This window comes from Saxophila tyrrhenica, assembly GCF_035928015.1.
Source record: "Saxophila tyrrhenica strain CCFEE 5935 chromosome Unknown scaffold_6, whole genome shotgun sequence".
Lineage (NCBI taxonomy): Eukaryota > Fungi > Ascomycota > Dothideomycetes > Mycosphaerellales > Extremaceae > Saxophila > Saxophila tyrrhenica.
The window spans coordinates 876,494-899,446 of NW_027041738.1; the positions used below are offsets into that span (position 1 = coordinate 876,494).

The window sequence follows — 22,953 nt, forward strand, 5'->3', positions numbered from 1 at the left end:
CGGCTCGACCATCCCCCAGCGGGCCAGCGGCGCAATGCATGCTTGCATCTCTCTATGCAACAAGGCTTTCAGAATGCAGTCGCTTCGTCGCCCATTCGTTCGCCAAAAAATGATGAAGGATCGGTCCAGGTAACAGTACCGACAAGATGCAGTAGCGTAGTAACAAAGTGCCACATCAATGCAAATCGTTCATGCAAAGGCAATGAATCTGATCAAAGCAGATCGTGCAAATCATTCCATCCCATCGTCGTGAAGTCGTTAGCTATCGTGAGGTGTTTCGTCAATTCTGCCTGGAGGCATCGGCCCAGGCAGGCTCAGCCCAGATGTGGTGACCATCAAAGCAGGCGGCGCCTGGCTTACCGCGGCACCAGCTCGGGGCACAGGAGGCGGCTCGTCTTTCATACATGCATTTTCCAGCATGTTCGTCCATTTGCCGCTCGTGCCTTGATGGCTGTGCTTGAGGTGTTGCCGGAAGTGGTCGGCTCGAAAGAACTTCTTTGCCATGTTGCACTCGCCGTACTTGTGGACGTGATTCAAGTGGTCGGCGCGAATGTCCCATTGTGGTGGGTTTGGGAACTCCTCGCCGCAGTAGCCGCAAACATCGGTGCCGTTCGTTGAGGCGTGGTAGGCTGCCTCGATGCCGGTCAATGCGGCACACGACCAGGAGTGGCGGCGGAGGTGTAGGGAGTTTTGATGCCTTTCGGCCTCGTTCTTGTTCTTGAAGCGGTTGGAGCAGTAGTTGCAAGCATATTGCTTCTCAGATTCATGAAGCCTGGCGGTTGTTAGTGAGTGTTGACATGAGATGGTTGCACCACGCTTCTGGCGTACGACATACCTAAGCTCGTCCTCGGTGTCAAACTTCTTAGGCTTCTTCGGGCAGCATTCGCATATAAAGATGCCCTGCATGTGCGACAAGCTGCCGTGTCGTGAATGGGCCGCGCTGTCGATGGATGGCTGTGTCCCACCACCTTGAGTGCTTTCCGAGAGGGTCCGCTGATGATGCGCCATTGGAGAGGTGAGGTTCAAAACCTTGTTCCCACCGTAAGGCGCACCAACTCTGGCATCCACTTCTATGGCCGGTGACAGGGCGCCTGGAGAGAGGCGTCCAGAAGCATAACTCGTCGCGCTGCTCGGGACGCTTGATAATCCCAGAGATGATCCCAACGAGCCGTGCCGCACACCAACAGAAGATGCTGACGAAACCGACGAATGGTTAGGATGAAATCGCGAGATTGGCGAGCCGCGATTGGGAAGTTGGTGTATGGAGCGCCGATGATACACCTCGCTGTGTCCCGGCGCGCTGCTGATGGAGGATCGATCGTCGCGTTCGCGTGGCGGTGAGGACGCCCGTCGCTTCGAGCCCGCTTTCGGCGATCCCGGGCTGCGATCGTGAATGTTGAGATTGCTCATCTGCCCGTCTTCCATGCCAAAGTCATCGTGGATAAACATGGAATGATCGTAGCTGCCACGGTGAGATGTAAGATCTTCTGAGGTGAGGCTGCCTCGGTGCCGTGCTAACGCGCGGCTGTTTTCCGACGGGCCGTGCTCCTGCCAGAATCCTGTGAAACCTGGTGAGATGCCGCCAGAAGACGGGGGCCATCGAGCTCCCAAAGGTGAATCGATAGACCCATGTCTTCTCTCCGGCAGCGAAAGAGGATGCAAAGAGCTGTTGCGCCGTTCTGCATCGCCCGGCGCAAGTTGGGCGTTCTCCAGCAGATTTCCAGACGAGTTCGATAGAGATTGTCGACTTGGTGTATTCGGACCTCCTATTCTACTCAGCAACTGCTTGTCGTAGGACTGTGAGGATTGTCTGAGTGCTCGTTGTTCGAGCTGTCTTTCGCCGTGTAGTCTGTAACAACCGGGTCAGCAAAGAACCCAACGAGGTCAGAGCAACTGCGCGTGCAACAGCATTGCATTGAGCCAAACATCGACAACAGTATAGTCGACCCTCACATCAACATTGACATACCCGTTTGACGTCGGCCGTGCCTCCTCGTCGCCATGCTGGAACATCTCGTCCGTTGGGTCTTGCTCACGACCTGCCGTGATCGTCGAAAGTGAGCTCCCGCGTCGAGAGTTGGGGAAGCTGTATTGTGCGGTGCTATCGTGCTCTTTCTGTAGCCTTGTCGACTTGTTGATCGAGCCTAGCAGGCTAGACCCAGCCTTGACTGAAGCGGGCCTCCCGAAGTCCGCGCCATTGGGATCGTTGCCCCATTGCCAGCCTGGGTCGGAACCCGCTGAAATTTCAGGTATGTAGGTGGGTGGTGGCAACGGAGGAGGCACAGGGTCCCGTGACCGAGGAATAGCCATGGGGGAGGCGGACGATGCGAAGGGTGGAGTGGTGGTAGGGCTGTAGCGACGCGAGTCTCGAGATATGTGAATGGTTGGAGTAGATGACATGGTCTCCCCCCGACCTTGACGCCCTCTTTCAACCAGGGCAGCAGGTTGCAGTGCTGCTGCTGCTGGTTCTGGTTCCGGGGAAAGCCAATTGCCACGGCCTGAGGTGGCAACCCATACGCCTTCAGCGCCAGGGAAGCGCTTATATGCAGCGGACCAGGCGAGTGAGGAGTGGTAGTGGGGACGGACTCGGGGCGAGCAAGCTCAGCGAGGTCGTCTCAAGTCATGCGAGCGAACGAAAGCACCACCATCAGCCCTAGCGGCACGCAGCTGCCCACACGCCCTCGCCTCCCTCTGCTCGCAGCAGGCCAGCTGCACGACACCACGCACCCAGGTCCAGGTGGCCCGATGCGGCAACGTCAGGCCTAGGAGCAGAGAGACCGGCGGCGGGCGAGGGGTGTGGAGCCCTGGCGCACAGCCACCTGTCTCACGCTCCACCACGCAACGAACCCTGGCAGCCTTCTTCAGCAGCCCTGTGTCTGTGTGTGCGTGCGGCCCGCGGCGGAACGAGCAGACCAACGAAACGGCGAGTCCAGGTCTACGGAGTGGAAGTGGTGGCGGGGCCGAGCGATGGACAACCACAACAACAACTACGCCTTATGTACCTTGCCTCTCAACGAGCAGGCAGAGCGGAATACTACGCAATTATTAATGTCTGCATAAGCTCGTCCTAGGGCTGTGACTTTGGGTGCAGGGACAGCCGTGCCTTTCTCCTCGCCCTCCGCTAGCTGCATGTCGATGCTGCGTCCCATGCGTCTTCCAGAAGAGGAGGCGAAATGCCGCGTCGGCAGGGCTCCGGTCAGAAGTTGCACGCCGTATATGTAACCTTTTTTCGCGCCCTGTTGTGTGCCCGCCCAACCGGCTGACTCTCGCCAATACCTTACGCTTATAGGGCACTGTCAGACACGACCTCAGCTGGGCAAACAGCTAACACGCTACAGCGCAGTACGACTGCACATGCGCTCTTCAACACACATGGCGGTATAGCTCTCAACCCGGCTACCGGCAGCCTTATCCGTACGGCAGTTCTGGCGACGCCTCGATCCTCAGCTGCTGCCCGCGGCTCAATGTGTTCTCCGCTCTTTGGGGATCCTCCTGTACCACATCTTGCTCATCCACCTCGATCGGAAGCATTCTGCGACCGGAAACCTACTTTCGATGATCAGGCTTGTCTGGCTTGGACATGAATCGAGCTGGGACATGTTTCCCATGGTTCTACCGACATTACCAAGTCTACGAAAAGAGGTGTTCCTTGTCATGTGGATATCTTCTGGAGCATCTAGTTCTTCGAGTGTTGATAGAAAATTGGAGCACCAATAGAAAGCAAGGAATCATACAAGAACGCCCGTCAGTCGGAGGTCGGTGGAAAGTTCCGCCTAATCAACCTACCTCGAGCCTACCACCTAACTTCCTCTTATACTTTGGTGGAGTAGTTGGTCGCCGGATGCTGAATCACGGAACATCCGGACAGTCATCAGCACGTTGACGGGACGTCCGAGAGAGAGGCGTCGATAGCTCGCAAAAGTGCGAAGGTCTTTTGATCTGCAAGGTAGATTGCAGGCACACCACATGTCTCGACTTCTACCACTCGAGTCATTCCACCTTTCACCGACGCTACCCTATCGATAATCCATTGAACCTCACCATGCCTGCATGCTTCCAGGCAACAGAATATAATAAACTTATTTTCCGAGACCTGTGGTTAGTTTAAGTGCACTAGCCGGCTGACAAAGACGAAGCAGGTTGCACACCAGTGTCCAACACCACTTCAGCTGTTCCTCTACACTTGCTCGGATATCAGAGAGCAAATATGAACCATGACTATTGAGCTGGGCTACATTCGTCGACCAGGGCCGCCTCAGTCGAACTGCTTCTCTTCTTCCAGGAAAGTTTCACGCTGAGCAAGCAAAATGCGACGACGGCAGTTCATAAGCATTTCCGTGACTCCATCTGCTTCGATGCCCGAATCTGTACAATGGTCTGCTCTCACCGCTGGCGGCGGCACGTCAACAGTCCAATCCTTTCATTCTAGAAAGGCTCACTCTGCAAGCACTGTCATCTCTACACATCCAATGTGTGCGAGACGTCACCCGGCTGACATGGGCGGTATGGATTGAGAACATAGAATTCCGATCTGGCTACAACACAACATTTAAAAGACACTTCGAGCGCCTCGAATATGGTTGATACTCCTCGATCTACTCCTCTCACGTCTACGAATTTTCAGACAAAATCATGTGGTCCAAGATTTCCATCCCAGGCATCTCGGCACTCGTATGTGCAGGAGTCGCCCTCCCGTATGTGGATGCGGCGTCTGCTACACTGCAAGAACGAAACGCAGTGTCGCATGCTTCAACGCAAAGCCAGCACCACCCCGCAGGCTACCATGCATCGCTTCGATCGGGATCTAAACGCGGCGGCAGAACCCTTGCAAGACATCCCAGGCAATCTGGGTACGGTACTGCCGAAGTCATCAGCGATGTGTGTATGAATTATATGACTCTCGACAGACAGTTCGCTGACTCCCTTTCGACAAACAGCCATGGGGTGGAAACTGGTGGATGGATGTGAAGCTGGGCGATCAAGACTTCGAGGTATGGTGATCGGACAGAGAGTCTCCATCCCCGAACAGACGACGACTGACATGGTGTCCTGAGCTAGTTCTTCGTCGATACGGGAGCCTCTGATTTCTGGTGAGTCTCGAGTCTCGTCCATCGTCCTACGGGTACCCTGCTTACATACTTTCTCAATCAGGGTGCTTGGAGAAGGCTTCACTTGCAGCAATGGCACTGATGTGGTGGAATCTTCTTACTGCGGCCCCGGTCCATTCTTCAAAGGAAATTTCTCCCAAGGCATGATTCCGAATGTGAGTCTTTCAAGGTCGGACTGACGAGGTCCCGCATCGCTGACAGAGGTCGATAGGAGAACTACAACCTAAGCTACGCCTCTGGCCAGTTCGCCGTGGGCAAGCTCGGCTGGGAGTCGGTCACGATCGCTGGACTCCACGTGCCGAAACTAGAAGTCGGACTGATTGACTATGCTTACTGGCCTGTAAGCACAAGTACACCTCTTCCGAAGAGTAGGCTGACTAGCACAGGGCGGACCAGCAGGATATATAGGCCTGGGATACCCAGCAAATGCAGACGACGCCTGGCACGGGAACGACCCGACGAAAGATGGTCAGCCAGGCCATGGGAGGATCCAACAGGAAACCCTTTTCCAGACCATGATGAAGGACAAGATCGTCCCGCCTATGTTCAGTCTTGCGCTTGAGCGCCCTGTGTCGAACTCCTCGACAGCAGATCAGGGATACATTGCATTTGGCGGCCTGCCACCGGTTCAGGCCGACGGTCCATTCACATGCAGTCCTATTTTGCTTGTAAGTAGACCATCTTCGCATTGAATTTCTCTCGGCCTTCTTCTCGAATGCAAATCATGTTAACCTGCAACAGGATCCCGATTTCAGCAACAAGTCTCTCACAGAATACACCATCATCGTAGACGACTTCACCTTCCCAGGCTATGCAGCACCCAACACTTCGCACTCGCCAGGCAAGACCAAAGGGAAAACGGTCGTTGACTGTGGCTCCTATCCCATCCTCGCACCTCCTGAAGTCGCCGAAGCTTACAGCGAGCTATTCAACCCGCCAGCAATCTACGTGAAAGACTGGGGCACCTACGTTACCCGCTGCGATGCGGAGGGTCCCAAAGAACCGTTTATGATCGTCATCAACGGGACCGGCTTTGCGATCCCGGGATCTGATTTCGTCTTTGGTAATGCAGTCATGAGCGGGCTCGGGGTTCCACCGGGCAAGTACGATGATTACTGCTTCTCTGGCCTGCAAGGGGCAGGCCCAGTGGGGATCAGCACGTATGTATCGATTGTCTCGTGGGTACAATGTTGCGATGCAAGACTGACAAGTGGCAGTTTCCTGCTGGGACGACCTTTCCTGGAGAACGTTGTTGCGGTGTTCGATGTCGGGGCTAGGGAGATGCGGTTTGCGCCACGGAAGTATTGATGGCATAAAGTGTAGAGTTCACAATGTTCTGGGGGGAGGGTGGCGGGCGCTTTGAGAGAGGCTCGCAGGTATCTAGTAGTGGGAAACATGTGTGAAGCAAGCGAATGTAAAAATGTCAGGACTTTTGTCTCGTCAGCAAATTTGTCACAGAGGCTGAATTCTGACTTCGTCCTGTCATCGCAAAGAGCACATATGTTTTTCTATCTGATGATTACTCCTGAACCACACAAACCAATCTTAAGACATTCAAACAAAGCATGGGCCTCCTCGACAAGATCCCAGGCGAGTTGAACCTGTTCATCGGAGGGTCCGTTCGTGCGTTGCTGCACACCCTCGTCGACGCCGCACGTTCTAGACTCTAACCGCTGCGCAGGCTGTTCACGTTACGCCGCAAGCAGGCACTGCAAGACAGCGGCATCACCCATGTCGTCTCTGTTCTAAGACTTCCGTTGGATCAGGAGCAGTTCAAGGATTTTGCGCACAAGGTCGTGGAAGTTGATGATGTGGATGATGAGAACTTGTTAGAGCATTTTCCGGCTTGTAACAAGTTCATTCAGGATGGACTGGATGGGGGTGGAGGGGTGCTGGTGCATTGGTGAGTCTTTCGAAGAAATTTCGCTGTTCGAAAGATTCAACCGTACGGCTGGCTCGACTGTGCTCATCTACTTGAGGTGGTGATGTCGCCTCATCAAGGTAATTACGTCTTAGTTAAACGTTTTACTGACGATGTTCTCCCAGTGCCATGGGCAAAAGCCGCTCGGCAACAGTTGTTTGTGCATACCTGATGCAACGATATGGGATTACTCCGATGGATGCACTGTCACAAATCCGCGAAGCGAGACCTTTCTGTGAACCCAACGAGGGCTTCATGAAGCAGCTCGATCTCTACCATAGCATGGCAACCCCTGAGAACGTCGAAGAGACGCCCGCGTATCAGCGGTGGCTGTACGAGCGCGAGGTCGAGATGAGCAGAGCGTGCGGTCAAGCGCCTGCGCCCGAGAACATTAGATTCGAGGACGAGCATGATCAAGGAACGTCACCAGCCGACTATGAACTTCGATGCCGGAAGTGCAGGTAAGGCATTGTTCTTCATGAGTTGCTGGCATGTACTGACCCAAACCTCTCAGACGGACGCTAGCGACATCACTCTACGTGGTAGCTCTCCACAAGAACACCAAAGACCAACAGCCCTCCAGACCCGGCAGCGAATGTTCCCACTACTTCCTCGACCCGCTATCCTGGATGCGACCTGAACTCGAAGCCGGCAAGATGGACGGCCGCCTCGAGTGTCCGAAATGCAAGACGAACGTCGGCAAGTATGCATGGCAAGGCATGCAGTGCAGCTGCGGCGATTGGGTCGTTCCTGGGATTAGTCTGGCCAAAGGCAAGATCGATGAGGTCAAGTCGCGACCTGCTGGATCTGCAGCGCTGGGGATCCGGATGCCTCCTTCGTCGACGGGGAGGAAAGGCGGGCCGGGGCAGCAGAATCTGTAGCAAGGTTGATTCTGTCAAGCAGGATGCGATCTTGATACGTGCATTACCGACGTCGACTGCTGTGGGTATGACACGATGCACTGGGCCCACCAGCGTGCCTGATCACAAATCTTCTCGACGGACCACAATGGTGCTAGAGCGAGGCTCTAGGGTTACAATACTCACGGCCACTCACATCGCACCACCGCCATTCAAGACCACTGCAGCGAAGCAAACCCCGCCAGTCGAAGCGCTGGCGAGGTGAAAAGCGATCCTGACGCCGTCCTTGCCACCTGTTTCCCATTGACCTGCTGCGCACACCGATTACATGCATGTTAGGGGCTGATCAAACATACCTTGAAGCCAGGCGTGCAGACAAGGATTCGCTTGGAACACGGCGAGCACTGCGGTCTTGTGCAGGTGTCGATGATTTCACGAGCCTGCATCACGCCACGGCCGACCTGAAATGGTGGACTTCTTCACTGGATGTCGATCAAACGCGAATGGCTTGCTTTACCGCTCGAACAGCGTGGTTGGGGGAGCCAACCGTCTGCATGTGCATACGGGTTCGTCGCTCAAGGTGGCTGCTCAGATAGAGCGGAAGCTGTGGCAGCAGGCCTAATGCATGCGGCGCAGTGACCGAAAGCTGTTGGGTACAACCTTCGTATCGTTGCCACCGAGTGGCGAGTACATATATGTAGAGCACGTACTGAAGTATGCCTCCATCTGCCATTCTTATGTTCCACCATACCGTACCTCCTCTCCATCGCTGCTTACCATGAGCCGGACAAGCCAAAAAGTCGACAACAATCTGCTGTCTGACGCATGACACAACCAGTGTACGGTAAGAGAAAGGAGGCTGATTCTGATCGCGGATGCCACCACCGGCACCCAAACATTATCTCATTGTAAGGATCGTAAGATCTTCGGCTACCCAAGGGCTGCCGTATTCACAGCAGCCTGCATAACCCCATTACCATGCGCGGGTTTCTGTAATCGCCCTTTCGCGCTCACTCTATTCTATTACTCTATCCTGTTCCCATATTCCCAAGAAAGCAACCGCCAGCGCCGACGCTCAAGAACAATCGATTCTATAAGTCCGCCGCCCCCAGTTGCGTGTATCCCCACTCTATTTCCCGTAATCACCAAAGTCCGGATACACATAGGCCTCCTAGACCAGCGCGGGATCGATAAACATCGAGGTGACGCCTGGCGTGATCTCGTTCTGTTGGTCGATCATGGTGAAGTCCGTGTCGGAGGAGGCGTTGCTTGTGGCGTCGTCTTCGATTTCTATGACGCTTGCGCTTGAGTCGACGGGCGTCCGGCTCTCGAACTGCATGTCGCGGACCGTGACTTCGCCGTGCGCTGGAGCGCGTTCGGTGCTGGAGTTGGAGTCGCACAGCGTAATCTCCATCGCCTCGTCAGACGTGGTGGAGGTGGGAGAGACGGAGCTGCCGTAGAGAACCTCCTCAGCAACTTCACCGGCCATCGCACCTGCGGAGAGCGCTGCAGCGAGGGTGTCGACGTTGGTGACGTTGCTGTCGAGACGTTTAAGCCTTTGAGAAGGACCGTCCAGGTAGCCGTGCGTCTTGGCGTAGGAGAAGACCGACTCTGGGTCGAAGGACTCGATGAATGCGATGTCGCCTGGCCTGGCCTTGGGCTCGGAGTAGACGCGGTACTCGGCGATGATGTCTTCGATAGGCATGCGCTGGACTTTGCGGAGACAGGCCACGATGCAGCCGGTGCGGTGCTTGCCCTGGTTGCAGTGGATGTAGAGAGGGTGGTTGGAGGAGTCCATGACGAAGAGCAGCGCTTCGCAGATCGAGTCGACAGTCGTGGAGACGTACCCGTCTTTGTTTGTGGCGACGTTGATCATCTTCTGGGTGATACCGCTGTCACGCACCCACTCCTGGTAGCCGTCCGAGGACTCCGTGTCGACAAGTGTGCTGAGAAAGGGTCAGCACAAATCAGAAGACGTGTCAATTTGCGCCTGGACGTACAGCATGCTTCGAATGCCCAGCGTCTTCACGAAATCCATATGGCGATCCTGCGGGAACGAACTGCGGAACACCTTGTGCAGCTCCACGGTGCCATAATTCGGCGGCGGAATGTATGGCCGCAGGCGAATTGGACACGGCGCGATGGTGACACGGGGTGTGGCAGAGCCGCTCTCTGGCGGTGATGGTGGCCTGGATTTCGCCGCTAATGCCGCAAGTCAGTGGCCTGTCCGAGGTGAAAAGGATAAGAGATGCGCGCTACCTTTCTTCGCCTTCTTGCGCGCCGCTTCCTCCGCGTCCCTGTCGATGTCCTCCGCAAATGCAGCCATCAGTCTGTCCTCGAGCGACTGTAGCTCGAGGCTCGTCGGAGCGAGCGACATTTCTTCGTGCGAAACGATATCTGGCGTGACCAAGCTAAGCATGTACGGCTCGGCGCCAGACTCGGTGATGGTGAAGCTGAGAGAAGAGGCCATGTGCGGATATGTTCGTAGTCGATGTGGAAGCGAAAGATATGTGTAGAATCGAAACTCCCTGGTTGCTGTTTGCTGTTCCGAAAAGGAGAAGAAGAAGAAGAGATGGTGTGTCTAAGTTATACTCCGGCAGCTTTGGGGCTGTGAGTTCGAAGACTGCGGCATACCAGCAATCAGTCAAGTTCGACGTGTGAATCGCAGCTTTAGAGTTGCTGCGCATTCACTCGCAATCACGAGTGTCGTCGCGGCGGACGTTGGCGCGGATACCGCTTACCTCCTGTATCGATGCAAAGAGCCACGCGGTTTGCTCTGGATCACCGGCAGGTGCGTCGCGACAACATCATGCCAGTAACCTGAAAGCGCACCAGGTCCATTTTTGCGGTGGTGGGTTTTGAGGGTTTGAAGGAAGAAGACTGTCGCGTGCTCACGACAATCCGCACTGTCCGGGGCGTCCAGGTGTTATATGGTCAGTCCGATCCTCATCCAATATTGCTGTGTGGGCGGTTGAGGATGAACAAGTAGGAAAGAGCCAAAGAGGGGTCGTTCTCCCAGGTGGTCATCAATTCACCACCTTCAATCATCGGTTGCTGTGGTTTGGTAGCGAGGAGGAGGAGTGGGAATGGAAGAAGTCAAAGTTTTGGGTGCGTGAGGTCAGCAAAAGGCTGGACCCAGGGTCCCAGGCACGATCTACGAGAAGAGCCGCGCAACCAATCCCGCGGCTGCAGAGACATGCACAGTAAAATTCTCTTTGACCAAAGCTACCTACCTTTCTTTCATGCTTTCTATCGGCATGGACGGCAGTGGGTTGACGTATTGCCTGCTGCGCATTCCCTTTGTGCGTCATCTGGGTCAGCTTCTCGATGTAGACGTATCTGTGAAAGAAGCATATGAGCTGCTTATGCACGCACAAGATTCTGAGGACGATCCTGGTGTTGGACGGCGAACGACATGTACTACATCACGTGCTCCTTGCAAGGACGGGCTTCTTCTAGCTACCTTACGCATGGACACCACGCGGATGGCAGGAGAAGAGCCGGGGACTTTGACGGAAGAAGGGAGTATGGCCCGGGGATAAGAAGTACATTCATGTGTCTGCCAAGTTCTTCATCGTCATCTCCCAAATGCAAGAAAGGACTCGAACCGGGGGACATCGGGTTGACCAAGTTGAACGCCAGGGTAGTGCTACTCTAAGAGATCCATCCGAGCCGCATTAAAAGTTCCACCTATTCCATCCACATGAAGCGAGCAGGAAACGTGTCTCGTAGAAGAAGAGGCAGACGTCCAGTCCATGCTTGTCTGCCAGCCGGCTTTGACCACCTCGCACAGTCTCCTTCCATGCCACGCTCGCTACCCCTGCGCCTCGTCTCACTCGTCCTTTGCTGAAGGTGTCGGTCGGGTATTCCAGAAGATAGTGGCCAGTATGATTGTCGATTGATTCGGTAGTGGTTGATGATAGCAGGTGAGGTAGTTTACAAGATCAGGCACTTCTTCTTCTCCTTCTTTCGGGTGAGCAGCGCAGCGCGGGTCGCGTGCTCGAACACCTCGCGCACGCCTTCGTTCGTCTTGGCCGAGCACTCGAGGTATTTCTGTGCGCCAATCTTCTTGCGGACGTCTTCGGCCTGTGCGATATCATGTCAGCGATTGCATCTCCACAGCGCCTGTATGGAGCTGCTGGTAACAGGTATGCGTACCTGCTCGGGTGTCACCGGCTTCTGCGAGGTCTTGTGCAGATCCTCAATAGTCCTCTGGTCGTATCTCAAGTCCTTCTTGCATCCAACGAGGATGATGGGCAGGCCCTGGCAGAAGTGCAGGACTTCTGAAATCCACTATAGCAGCCTTATGTCAGCGCCGAGTCTTTATCGTACGAGCACGTGAGCATCTTCCATACCTTCTCTTGCACGTTGTCGAGCGAGTCCGGCGAGTCGACGGCGAAGCAGATGAGGATGACGTGCGAGTCGGGGTATGAAAGGGGTCGGAGTCGGTCGTAATCTTCCTGGCCCGCCGTATCCCATAAGGCTAGTTCGACATGCTTGCCATCCACCTCGACGTCGGCGACATAGTTCTCGAAGACGGTTGGGACGTAGACCTGTTGTCCAGATGTATCAGTATGGTGCCACGCTGGTTGAGTTGTTGTTGTGTTGCGCCGCGGCGTGCTTATCGGGGCGGATGACGCGGTCTGGGGGGGATTAGGGGGACGGTACGAACCTCTGGGAAGGTGCCCTTGGAGAAGACGCTGGCGTGTCATCAGCATACACTCGGTGTATCGGTATAGATGTCGATAGAGACTCACATGAGCAGACAAGTCTTCCCGCAGGCACCGTCACCAACAATGACCAACTTGCGACGGATCTCCGCCATCTGTGCGCGACCTGTCAATGACTCTCCCAAATGCAAGCGAAGGGCGAAAGCGTGAGTGCTGGCGTGGAAGAGGCGGCGAGAGTCTCTTGTATGACAGAGGAGTGGGAGAGGTGGTGGATGTGGCGGTGGGTTGTGGCCAGTCAGGAGGAGGTGCAGCCGCAAAGGTGTTGAGACTTCGCTCGGCGTCAGGCACTTACCGCTGCTGCTGCTGCGCCTGTGTTTGCTGATGCGATGCTTCCTCTTGCGCCGCGCCCTGCGGTTAGCCTCTGTCGCCTGGCGGAGTTACGTTTCTGCTCGGTGGGTGCTCGTGGAGGAGGCGGGGAGGTGTCTGATGTGCTGCAGGAGATGGAGAGGCAGCTGGCGATGTGCGAGATCAGAGGTGTGAGTGATGCAGCCTCCAGGTTTCTGTGAGCAACCGCCGACACGCCTGGGCCGAGCTCCTGCAGAACGCTTGGCACTGTCACGTTCACTGTTCTATCAACACTACATACTACCACAAGCTCCTCAACATTGTCATGACTGGCATTGTCTCCTACAATGAGGCCTCATATCTATCTTTGAGGCCCCGTAGGAGCGTGAAGAGCACATCTAGCCACGACACGACCGAAGCACTCACAAGCAACCATCCATGTCTCGCTGAAACATACCCTGTAGATGCCTATCTCCGCATCTCGCAAGGCTGCCATGATCGACCTGAGGCACGGAAGCATGGCGGTGAGCATGATAAGCGTGCTCTCTAACTCTGAGACCTCTCCACTTTGCATGGGGTCTGTGGCAGGACGACGATATCGAAGTTCCTCCGGGTGGCTAGTGAACAACCTGGGAGTCATTACCAAGCCGCCTTTAATGGTCCGAGACATACCAGGCATGATTATCTACAAGACTTTACAGAGCGCCATCTCAACAATTTCAACACAAGAAGGGTATCAAACTTGCCCCAACACCACGGGTAAGGAAGACTCTCAGGCACCAAACAGCCTCTCAACCTCCCTCGCCCTCTTCTCCCTCTCCTGCTCCGCCTCTCTCGCCAACTCCTCGCGTTTCCTATGTGCCTCCTCCCCCACAGCTTTACTCCCCTTCTGCCGCTGCCGCTCCTCATAGTCACCTCTCCGGTCCAGAATTCTTCGGACAATGTTCTCAGCATTAACGTCCTGGAAGCGGTGCTCGGGAGTCTGCTGGAAGATGCCCATCGCTTTCGCATCAGCGTATGGATCAGCCACGGAGCCCATGTTGTTCGTTGAGCCGTGGTAGACCACGTCCGGAGTTCCGGAGGGGAGGGAGGAGAGGTAGGTCTTGTTCGGGACGAAAGGAGCCGAGAAGACGACACAGTGGATGTAGGTGCATTGCACCACGCACAAGCCGCGTTCGAAAGTGTTCATGATTGGGTAGTTGATGCCTTTGTAGTGGTTTACCACCTCGTCGGTGTGGATGCCGGCTACCACGAATGCAGGCCTGTAGTCGATTCCAGTATCGGCTATCCGCTGCGCTTTCGCCTCGTCCTTGAACCATCCGCGTTCACGGCCAGCTTCATCCTCGAGAGCAGCTACCTGCTGCAGGAAAGCAATGTGTCCAGAGCTGAACAGATCCCAGCCACCATCAACATACACAACCCGCTGCCCCGGCCGCGGAGGCAATCCAGGAACCATCTTCTCAAAGGTCCCTCTCCCATGATCATGACTCTGCGCCCGCGTCAGGTCCTCCCCAGCCTTCAACTGACTCATCCTCCGCTCCAACGGCCGATGCTTCGGCGCGAAATCATACACCCCGACCCACTCATCCCTCCCATTCGGCGCAGCAGCGTACTCCCGTATCCTCGCCATCATCTCCTTCCCCCTCTTCCGCCTCTCCTCCTCCCCGCCCCTGCCCTCGTTCCCTTGGATCGTCGCCCGCAGACTCCGGATATGGTGCTCTTTGCTACACATCAACATCCGCCCCACCAAGTCCGTCGTACTGATCCCCGGCGTCCGCGGCACGATCTTCATCCTCCCCGCCCGCTTGACGTAGCGATAGCAGTCCTCCCCGCCAGCGTCGCTGGTGATGTCGTCTCCGTGCGTCACGTATTTGCAGCCGTAGTGGCTGATCCAGGGTATACTCGTCACGTACGGCGCGTGCGGGACCACCTTCGTACTGAACCGACACGCATCGATCGCAGCAGCGCGCTCCTCGAGGTTCATGACCGTAGGGCCTTTGTTGGCCGCAATGTCGGCGTCGCTGTGCAGGCCGACGAGGAGTTCGGACCCGAGACGTCGGGACTGCAGCATCACGCCTGTGTGGCCGTGGTGGAAGAAGTCGAAGCAGCCGTCGATCCAGAAGCGGTGTTCGTCGAGGGGTTGGTCATCTTGCGGGTCGACTGGCCAGTTACCCTTTTCTGGGATGAGGCAGCCGGCTTCGGGGTCGCGGGTGGGTGGCATGGTGGTAATAGGCGTACGTTATTGCAGTGCCATTGGTCGTAAGAGAGTGTAGTCTGGTTAGGTCAGGGAGAATTGGTTCTGGCGGGGTGTGGTGACCATCTGGAGGGGCCTGATTCAGACGTCACAAGCTTGGCCAGATTTCCATCTCTACAAAGTCTCGCAGAACAGCTTCTTCCAAAGAAAACTACACTTGCGCCGACGAGCGCACAACTTGCGAAGATGCCGTCCGTCCTGCTCTTCGTCTTCCTGCTCCAGCTCTTCATCCACCTCCTCAACACCGTCGGCAAGCAGTCCGTCAACGACCTGGTACGATCAATTCATCCACAGCATGTGATTGTCGCTAACACATGAGTATACAGCTATGGCTCCTCTTCACCAAACTCCCCACTCCCCAATCCAAAGCCGCCGCCGACCTCTCCACCCTTCGCAATGAAGTTGTTCGCCTCAACCGTGAGATGAAAGCCACCTCCGCCCAAGACGACTTTGCGAAGTGGGCACGACTACGGCGACAGCACGATAAAGCGAAGGACAAGTACGACAACGAAGGTAAGCAGTACAATAGACACTATGCGCAAGCAGGAAAAACCGTCTAACCATAGCAATACAGCCCGCAACCACCAATCCTTCCGCACCAACTTCGACCGCGCCATCACCGCCGCCCGCTGGCTGGGCACGCAAGGCCTGCAATTCGGCGCCAACGCCTGGTACTCGAAGCAACCCATGTTCTGGATCCCGCAGGGCTGGGTGCCGTATCATATCGAGTGGGTGCTGTCGTTTCCGCGGGCGCCGTTGGGGAGTATCAGTATTAACGTGTGGGCGATTGCGTGCGCGAGTGTGATTAAGATGATTGTGGAGGGGGTCATGGCGCTGTGGACGCTGAGGACGGGGGTGGTGAAGGAGGGGCCGAGGAGGGGGGAGAGGGTGCAGATGGAGGGGATGGGAGGGGTGGGGGTGAAGAAGGAGCTGTGATATGTGGAGCTTTGAATTGTATATGTGATATACCCCAATTGCCAATCTAATGAGCCATGCAAACGAGACCTACAGGGCAGAAACTGGCCTTTGAAGAGAACGTGGATAGCTTGCGCAAGCCAGACCCGGGCTACGCAGTGCAGTGGACATCTTACATCTGCGCGCGACATCTCTGGACTGATGAGGCATACCTATCAACCCATACGACAAATCACCCATGAAAGTATGCGCTGGCTGACGAGGCCACGGAAATAACAGTCGAAGGTTGCCATATGTGCCTCATCGTCGACGTTTTACTTCCGCGTTTGATGAGTGGTATGGCTGTAGGTCGTTAAGCCGGTCTTCCAACTGCGGGCATAACATGAGCTGTGCTCGTTCAGCGAGGCGCCTGCCACGCACGCAGGTTATTGTTGTTGTCTGCTCATCACAAAACAAAAGCTTTCGGCTTTCTTTCGCTGACAACAGAGCCTTGTGATTGAACTTTCGAGTGTTGATCATCTCTGGTTGGCCTGAGACAAGGGCCAAACCCTGCCGCTGGTTGTCGTAGCCACGACCCCACCATCGCGGAAGAGACACCGGAGAAGGTAACGCTCAGTGTGATGATGTTAGGTGAGGAACACACTGCGCCCGTGTTCTGCGTATATTCTGGAGGGCAACAAGTATCCAAATCGCTGTCCGGAACATACGAGAAGACGCTCCGATTCGTCTCCTGGGCGTATACCAAGAACATCCCTCACGAGAGCAAAGAGGACGAAGGGGAAAGCGTGGGGGCGTGGTGTTGGTTGATTCGCTTCGGGTAAAGGCCCGACAAGCAGCGGTTTGAATTTGCTGAGGTCCGCGTCGGTGAGCGAGGCTTGCGCTTGCGCTTGCGCTTCGAGATCAATCATCAGCCCCGCCCGCGCTCACCCACCCCTTCCGGCCCTTGGCCTTGCCCGTTTACTTGGCCCTAGGAGTGACCGACTCTTCTTCACGTCCTATACCATCCAACAACAACACTACAGTGAGAGAGCAGCGGGGGAACCGGTTGTCGACATTGTCTCCTTCCCGCGGCACGGGCTGAGCCTCGAGGCGCTGAGTGGCGGTGGACAAAGGGGTCTGCAAATCACGCCTTGTGCTCCCGTCTCCCTCCTCGCACGCCATCGCACGCAGTTGTCTCGACGCCAAGTGGCCTTCGTTTGTCGACCATGTCTGGCTATAGCAATAGCCGTCGCGCACCGAATGTGTCGCAGTACATTCATGGCTTGAACACCATCCCGGCGCCCGGCCATGAGCTGCCCAACGACATCGCGCACATTGGCGACGACCTTGACTTTCTCGCCCACGCCGACTTCTTCGACTTCGACAGCTTCAACCCGAACAATGTCGAGTTCAATACCAATACGAACCGCTCGCCGCCGAATGGCGAGCAGAAGCATCCGAGTGTGGTGAATGGTATGTCGAAGACGACTGGGACGTTACAGTCGTCGCAAGAATCACCACTGACTTGCACCCCAGGTCCTCCTGCCTACCAATTTGGCGAATTCCAGACTTACCCTTCCACTGTGAGCTCCTCACCGGCCGCTGGTCTTCATGGCCAGTACCCACCGCGGCCGCACCACCAGCTGGCCTTCGCCCCACAGCCGGGCAGCAAGCGCAAGGCCAGTGTTGCGAATTCCGTCCCATCTGCCGCCGACTTGGAAGAGAATTCCCGCATGGCAGCTGAGGAAGACAAGCGCCGTCGCAACACCGCCGCTTCCGCCCGCTTCCGCATCAAGAAGAAGCAGCGTGAGCAAGCCCTCGAGAAAGCCACGAAGGAGATGACCGATAAGGTCAACGCGCTTGAGGGCAAGGTCCAGCAGCTCGAGATGGAGAACAAGTGGCTGAAGGGGCTGATCACCGACAAGAACGATGGCAAGCAGCTGGAGACGATGCAGAAGGAGACGGACCACCGGAAAACGGATGACAACACTGACGGCGTGGGTACATTTGAGGAGGCCACTTTTGCGGCGTGATTGTCGATGCGATTGATTCGCATCGACCTGAATTTCCTTTGAACGTATATTTGGGCTATTATCCTGCCTTTGATAGGCAGTTGATAAGGATGTGGATGAAGACTGGCGGATCTCGCCGCCATCGATGGATGGATGAATGGGGACACGGCTTGGAGATGAATTTGCGATCTCGCCGTATGATACATTTTCTAGATCTTTGGGCATGAATATTTCGTTGGCTCATCTCATCATCATCTCATCCTTTTCGTGAATTTTGAGGGTCTCGCCGCCTACTGATGTTGTACAGGGCGGCACCTTCCTTGCTTGACGGAATACTTACCAGGCAGCTGCACCATTGATATGCGACTTCAACTTCAACATCTCAACGTGAATGCTTCTCCCCTGCGTGAGGCTGCCGTCGTTGCACAGTGTGTAGTCGTCGAGGGTATAAGACGTCTACAGTCGTCGACTCTAGAAAGATGGCAGACTCTCAGTCTCTTCGCGCATTCTCGTCATCGCGTCTGCTTTTTGCCCCATCTCATTTCACCCTCTGCTCCGCGTTCCCACCACTATGTCCGACGACCCCTTCCTCGGCTCTGAGATGGAATTTCAGACGCCGATGGCCTCGAGCAGCCGGCACCCTGATCACGATGCCATGGACTCCCAGGCCACCATCTCAGGCATGGAGGCCGACGAGGCTGCCAGTGAGACTCCAGCTCCTGCTGAAGAGCCAGTCGAGCGCAAGCCAGCACCTACCGCCGCCAACTTCGAACGCCACGCCCTGAACGACTTCGCCAAGCTGCTCCAGCGAGAAACCCGGCAGGCCACCTTCGCCTGCGGCGGCACTATCCCGATCTTGTTGACGCCGGAGGGGCCCATGAAGTCCGGAGAGCTGACGCCGGTTCTGGATGAGAAGTTCAATGGCATGAGGATGACTGCGAGGAGTGTTGCGTTGCGGTGGGGTAAGGATCAGATGGGAAGACAGCTTACGCTGCCAGTATTGAATGACGAGGAGGGGGTTGCTTTGCAGCAGTTGGTTGAGGGTTGTGAGCCTGCGACTTTTGGGAGGGGTGGAGAGGATGTTTACGATGAGTCGTATCGTAGGGCTGGCGCTTTGGGTGTGGACGAGTAAGTTGCTCTTCAGTGCATTTCCTGACGTTTGAGTGGAATACTAATATTGCACTCCATCATCCAGCTTCATGACAAACTTCTGTCCTTACCAAGCTGGTCTCATTGGTATCATCGACCAGTATTTCTTGCATTCAGTCGCTGGCGAGCTTGAGCCTTCACCTCCACGTTCCAAAGTAGCAGAGAAGTATGATCTGTCGCACGATCAGGAAACCAACATCCACGCCGCCATTCTACGGTGCGGATGAGGACGCGGAGACTTCGTCAGCAATTCCATCATCCAGCCATGTCTGGAGGCCCTGCAGGTGGCTCCCTCCATCACAAAAGAGACGTCGCGTTTGATCGAACGGCTTGACCAGTCTCAATCCGGCCTGGCAAAGAAGGCCGATCTCGTGGACCTCCTGGCCCAGCGACTCAAGACCAGGGACGGAGAAATGAAAACTTTCGATATTGGACCGAACGATCCAAAGCGGCGGATGCTGAGCCGCGGCAATCGCGCCGAGCTGTACAAGCTGAACGTCTGCAGCGGGCCATCCGGGATGTTCAAAGCACATGTCGACACGCCCAGAAGCGATATGCAGACCGGCTCCCTGGTGGTCTGTCTCCCGGTCCCTTTCGAAGGGGGCGCCTTAGCTGTGCGCCACTCCGGACGTGAGGTGGTGTACAAATGGGGCATCGATAAGCCTGCGATACGCTGGGCAGCATTCTACAGCGATTGCCAGCACGAGGTGTTGGAGGTGACGTCCGGCCACCGAGTCACCCTGACTTACAACCTCTTCCTTGCCCCCGGGACCGGATTGCTTACTGGAGCCATGAAATGTCTCGACCCGCCTTCTCTACCACTCTACGGCCATCTTCGCAAGGCGCTCACGACTAAGCAGTTCTTTCCCAAAGGAGGATATCTGGGCTTCCACCTCGCCCACAGCTACCCGCACACACATGAACGACTCCACCAGTTCGTTGCGAGCATGCTCAATGGTTCCGACATGGCGCTGTATGAAGTCGCGATGGCGATGGGACTCGTGGTCGCTCTCGAGGCGACATCCAAGGCCAACCTTCCGTCCGAAGCGATCACTGGCTTACTGAACAACGCGTACGAACAGCACAGGCGCTCACGGCGGCCTTTGGATGGCCGGTTCACTTCGAACTTGCAAGCGCACACAGTCAGACCGGATTGGAGCGAGGGAGAAGGGGACGATAGCTAAGACAGGGATTTGGACGTGGACCGATATCGCTGGTCGGACGATGATGGTGACGATTCCGACGTCGATTCTGATGATGGACGAGAGTATCCTCCGGACGGAGTGACGTCTGTGAAGTACAGAATGGAGGAACGTGAAAAGATTGTCTGGGTTGGCAAGAAAGGCAACGAGAGATGAGTGAGACGAAGATGGTGGTGAGTACGGCATGTGCCATTGTCGAAGAAATATCGAAGCTGATGCGAGACTGCGGTATGGAAACCAAGCTGAGCTCCGAGTGAGGTACTCCACTGCTGCTCTAATCGTCAAGATTCCGGAGTGGAAGGCGAGGGAGCCGTGGTATGGGGTGTCGAAGATGGGAACTTTGAAGAAACCTGTTGTCCTGCAATGAGGTGAGGTCATTGCGTTGCGGCTCCCCGGTGTTTTCAGTTCTGTCAAAACGGGGGGACAAACGCTGACGGTCTATCGTGCTTTCGTCCGGGACGACGATGCTTGACATGATGCGCTTTCGTTATCTTGGATTCTTGGTTCCGGCGTACGGGGTATCTTGGTATGGACTGTGCTGTGCTTCGCGGAGGGTGTGCATGGCAGCAGATCGGCAGAGAAGCACGGCGTAGCAGCTAGACCTACGTGGAGGGAGACGCTCTTTTTGATAGTGACCGGCTGAACATCAAAGATCACGCAGGGTCGCACCACGGGTTAGTCGTCCTTCAGAAGCCAGGTTGGTTGTACGAGGGCAAGTCAAGTGTCTGACCGATTTTCACATGTCAACAACACTGACAGTCTGACTGACCGCGACGTCATCTTCTTTAACCTCACTACACACTCTGCGGCACACAAAAGTCAACTGCTTCCAGTTCTTCTCACCGGTCAGGAAGATTACACCGCATCAGCCGACGACGATATGCTGTGTACTGTCGTGCCGCACCGCCACCTGTCCACCAGCGCACGATCTTTGCCGTGAGTGCTGGATAATTCTTTCTCGAGCGAACGCGCGAATCTCGAACACCTCTGCCCGCTGAAGACTGCCAGTGCACCACACCACTTCCTGAACCATCACTGACGGAGACCTTCAAACCACCCCTTATTCGCCACCACAATGTGCATCTACACCACCCCGACGACTTGGGCCTGCGACCACACGACTGGCACCACCCAATTCGAGAGCCTCTGCGACCACAAATCCTATCTGCGGAAGAACAGCATGCCGTTCGAGAGATGCTCACCACCTACCGGACCAGCCAAAATGAGCAGCACAGCCTTCTGCGAAGCATGTACCGGCCTGCTCGGATGGTGCAAAGGCCTACTCCCGGCAAGCATGATCGTCGGCCAGAAAGCTTTCCACACCGTCGGCACCGAAGCAGCGACCAAGCACATCGGCAAAGGCTTCGGAAAGCTAGCGAAGCAAGCAGCCAAAGACCGCCAGGAGGAAGCTGAACACGAGGAAGCCGTAACAGCCGTCAAAGCGCAGATGAAGAAGGACATCAAAGAGCTCGAACAGACGCAGAAGCGCAACAAGGACTTGTGGCCGGAGAGTCCGGATGTGCAGGAGGGTGCGAGACTGCTCCCGCAGAGCGTCGAGAACGTGACTGCGAGGGCTTCCAGGACGATTGCTGAGATGAAGGTGGCGCGTCAAAGGCGCTTGGCGGAGAAGGCGCAACGCGCGATACGGAAGGAGGAGAAGGACGAGCGCATGGATTGGTGGTGCAAGTGGCGATTGCCTGAGATACGGAACTCGGGTGGGCGGAGGAGGTCGAGTGATGTTGGCGATGGGTTCGGTGGGTGTGCTGAGGGTGGTGCGGAAGAAGGGGAGGACGAGGTGGTGGTGGAGCGGGAGGGGTTTCGAGAGCCTTTTCCGCTGTTCCTGCCGGTTCCGGCTTTGGGAGCTGGTGAGGAAGGCACCATCGAGAGTTCTTTCCAAGAGTATAGTCGCCGACATGGGGACCGCAATGCTGCGCAAGAAGGTTCTTACAGCCAGCAGCCAGACGCCGAGAGGTGGGCTTCGTTTCCGTATGGACGGGAGCAGCATGCTGAAGAGGTAAGTCCGACGTTTTACTATCTGAATCAGCAGCAAGCGTACGGGTCAGAGGTGGCGTGGCAGGAGGCAGAGGCGGCATGGCAGGCGGCGGGAGGTTCTTGGCAGGGGTGTGAGATGTATCAACAGCACGGTGGCGCATACCAGTATCGGGATGGGGCGAATATGCTGCAGGGTGGGCTGTATCATGCGCAGCACGGCGGCGCGTACCAGTACCAGAACGAGTCGGACAATCTGCAGGGTGCGATGTACCCACAACAGAGAGAGTGGGGAGTTCCGCAGGGCATAACGATCCCAGAGCACGATGGCTTGTACGGACAGCAGCAGGAGGAGCTGTACCAGCGGCAAGATTGGGCTGCGCAGCAGCAGGCGCGGATGGAATTGGATGCCAGCGTAAGGGAGTACCGGCGGGCGGAGAGGCGGATGAGAGGCTTGGATACCACACGCCAGCAGCGCGGTTTCGAGAGTGATCCGGAGGCGTTCTTGGAGCAGCAGGATACGCATGGCTCGCAGCCTTGAAGCAAAGG

At 56.0% G+C, this 22,953-nt stretch overlaps 10 protein-coding genes across 10 annotated transcripts; 6 read left to right on the forward strand and 4 right to left on the reverse strand.

The window, feature by feature from the left end:
- Positions 1-258: 258 nt before the first annotated feature.
- Positions 259-2,310, reverse strand: LTR77_004412 (uncharacterized protein; the record flags this gene model as incomplete). Its single annotated transcript, XM_064801666.1, has 3 exons — positions 259-772; positions 836-1,849; positions 1,970-2,310. The coding sequence occupies 3 exons, from the start codon at positions 2,308-2,310 to the stop codon at positions 259-261; spliced, it is 1,869 nt and encodes a 622-aa protein (XP_064660296.1).
- Positions 2,311-5,251: 2,941 nt separating this feature from the next.
- LTR77_004413 (uncharacterized protein) lies at positions 5,252-6,416 on the forward strand (the record flags this gene model as incomplete). Its single annotated transcript, XM_064801667.1, has 5 exons — positions 5,252-5,263; positions 5,320-5,448; positions 5,495-5,776; positions 5,850-6,268; positions 6,326-6,416. 5 exons carry the CDS (start codon positions 5,252-5,254, stop codon positions 6,414-6,416), a joined length of 933 nt encoding a protein of 310 aa, XP_064660297.1.
- Positions 6,417-6,673: 257 nt separating this feature from the next.
- On the forward strand, positions 6,674-7,910 carry YVH1 (tyrosine protein phosphatase yvh1; the record flags this gene model as incomplete). Its single annotated transcript, XM_064801668.1, has 4 exons — positions 6,674-6,723; positions 6,790-7,011; positions 7,155-7,490; positions 7,544-7,910. 4 exons carry the CDS (start codon positions 6,674-6,676, stop codon positions 7,908-7,910), a joined length of 975 nt encoding a protein of 324 aa, XP_064660298.1.
- A 1,150-nt stretch (positions 7,911-9,060) lies between these two features.
- SIW14 (tyrosine-protein phosphatase siw14) lies at positions 9,061-10,359 on the reverse strand (the record flags this gene model as incomplete). The annotated part of the gene is made up of 3 exons (XM_064801669.1): positions 9,061-9,835; positions 9,890-10,091; positions 10,149-10,359. 3 exons carry the CDS (start codon positions 10,357-10,359, stop codon positions 9,061-9,063), a joined length of 1,188 nt encoding a protein of 395 aa, XP_064660299.1.
- Positions 10,360-11,825: 1,466 nt separating this feature from the next.
- On the reverse strand, positions 11,826-12,714 carry RHO1 (GTP-binding protein Rho1; the record flags this gene model as incomplete). Its single annotated transcript, XM_064801670.1, has 5 exons — positions 11,826-11,975; positions 12,048-12,182; positions 12,245-12,442; positions 12,562-12,589; positions 12,647-12,714. 5 exons carry the CDS (start codon positions 12,712-12,714, stop codon positions 11,826-11,828), a joined length of 579 nt encoding a protein of 192 aa, XP_064660300.1.
- Positions 12,715-13,676: 962 nt separating this feature from the next.
- MUQ1 (choline phosphate cytidylyltransferase) lies at positions 13,677-15,125 on the reverse strand (the record flags this gene model as incomplete). Its single annotated transcript, XM_064801671.1, has 1 exon — positions 13,677-15,125. One exon carries the CDS (start codon positions 15,123-15,125, stop codon positions 13,677-13,679), a length of 1,449 nt encoding a protein of 482 aa, XP_064660301.1.
- Positions 15,126-15,344: 219 nt separating this feature from the next.
- On the forward strand, positions 15,345-16,094 carry GET1 (GET complex subunit get1; the record flags this gene model as incomplete). Its single annotated transcript, XM_064801672.1, has 3 exons — positions 15,345-15,431; positions 15,485-15,671; positions 15,733-16,094. 3 exons carry the CDS (start codon positions 15,345-15,347, stop codon positions 16,092-16,094), a joined length of 636 nt encoding a protein of 211 aa, XP_064660302.1.
- A 1,184-nt stretch (positions 16,095-17,278) lies between these two features.
- On the forward strand, positions 17,279-18,085 carry LTR77_004419 (uncharacterized protein; the record flags this gene model as incomplete). Its single annotated transcript, XM_064801673.1, has 2 exons — positions 17,279-17,525; positions 17,589-18,085. The coding sequence occupies 2 exons, from the start codon at positions 17,279-17,281 to the stop codon at positions 18,083-18,085; spliced, it is 744 nt and encodes a 247-aa protein (XP_064660303.1).
- A 550-nt stretch (positions 18,086-18,635) lies between these two features.
- On the forward strand, positions 18,636-20,397 carry LTR77_004420 (uncharacterized protein; the record flags this gene model as incomplete). Its single annotated transcript, XM_064801674.1, has 3 exons — positions 18,636-19,192; positions 19,260-19,430; positions 19,461-20,397. The coding sequence occupies 3 exons, from the start codon at positions 18,636-18,638 to the stop codon at positions 20,395-20,397; spliced, it is 1,665 nt and encodes a 554-aa protein (XP_064660304.1).
- A 1,093-nt stretch (positions 20,398-21,490) lies between these two features.
- Positions 21,491-22,945, forward strand: LTR77_004421 (uncharacterized protein; the record flags this gene model as incomplete). The annotated part of the gene is made up of 2 exons (XM_064801675.1): positions 21,491-22,429; positions 22,460-22,945. 2 exons carry the CDS (start codon positions 21,491-21,493, stop codon positions 22,943-22,945), a joined length of 1,425 nt encoding a protein of 474 aa, XP_064660305.1.
- Between the last annotated feature and the right edge of the window lie 8 nt (positions 22,946-22,953).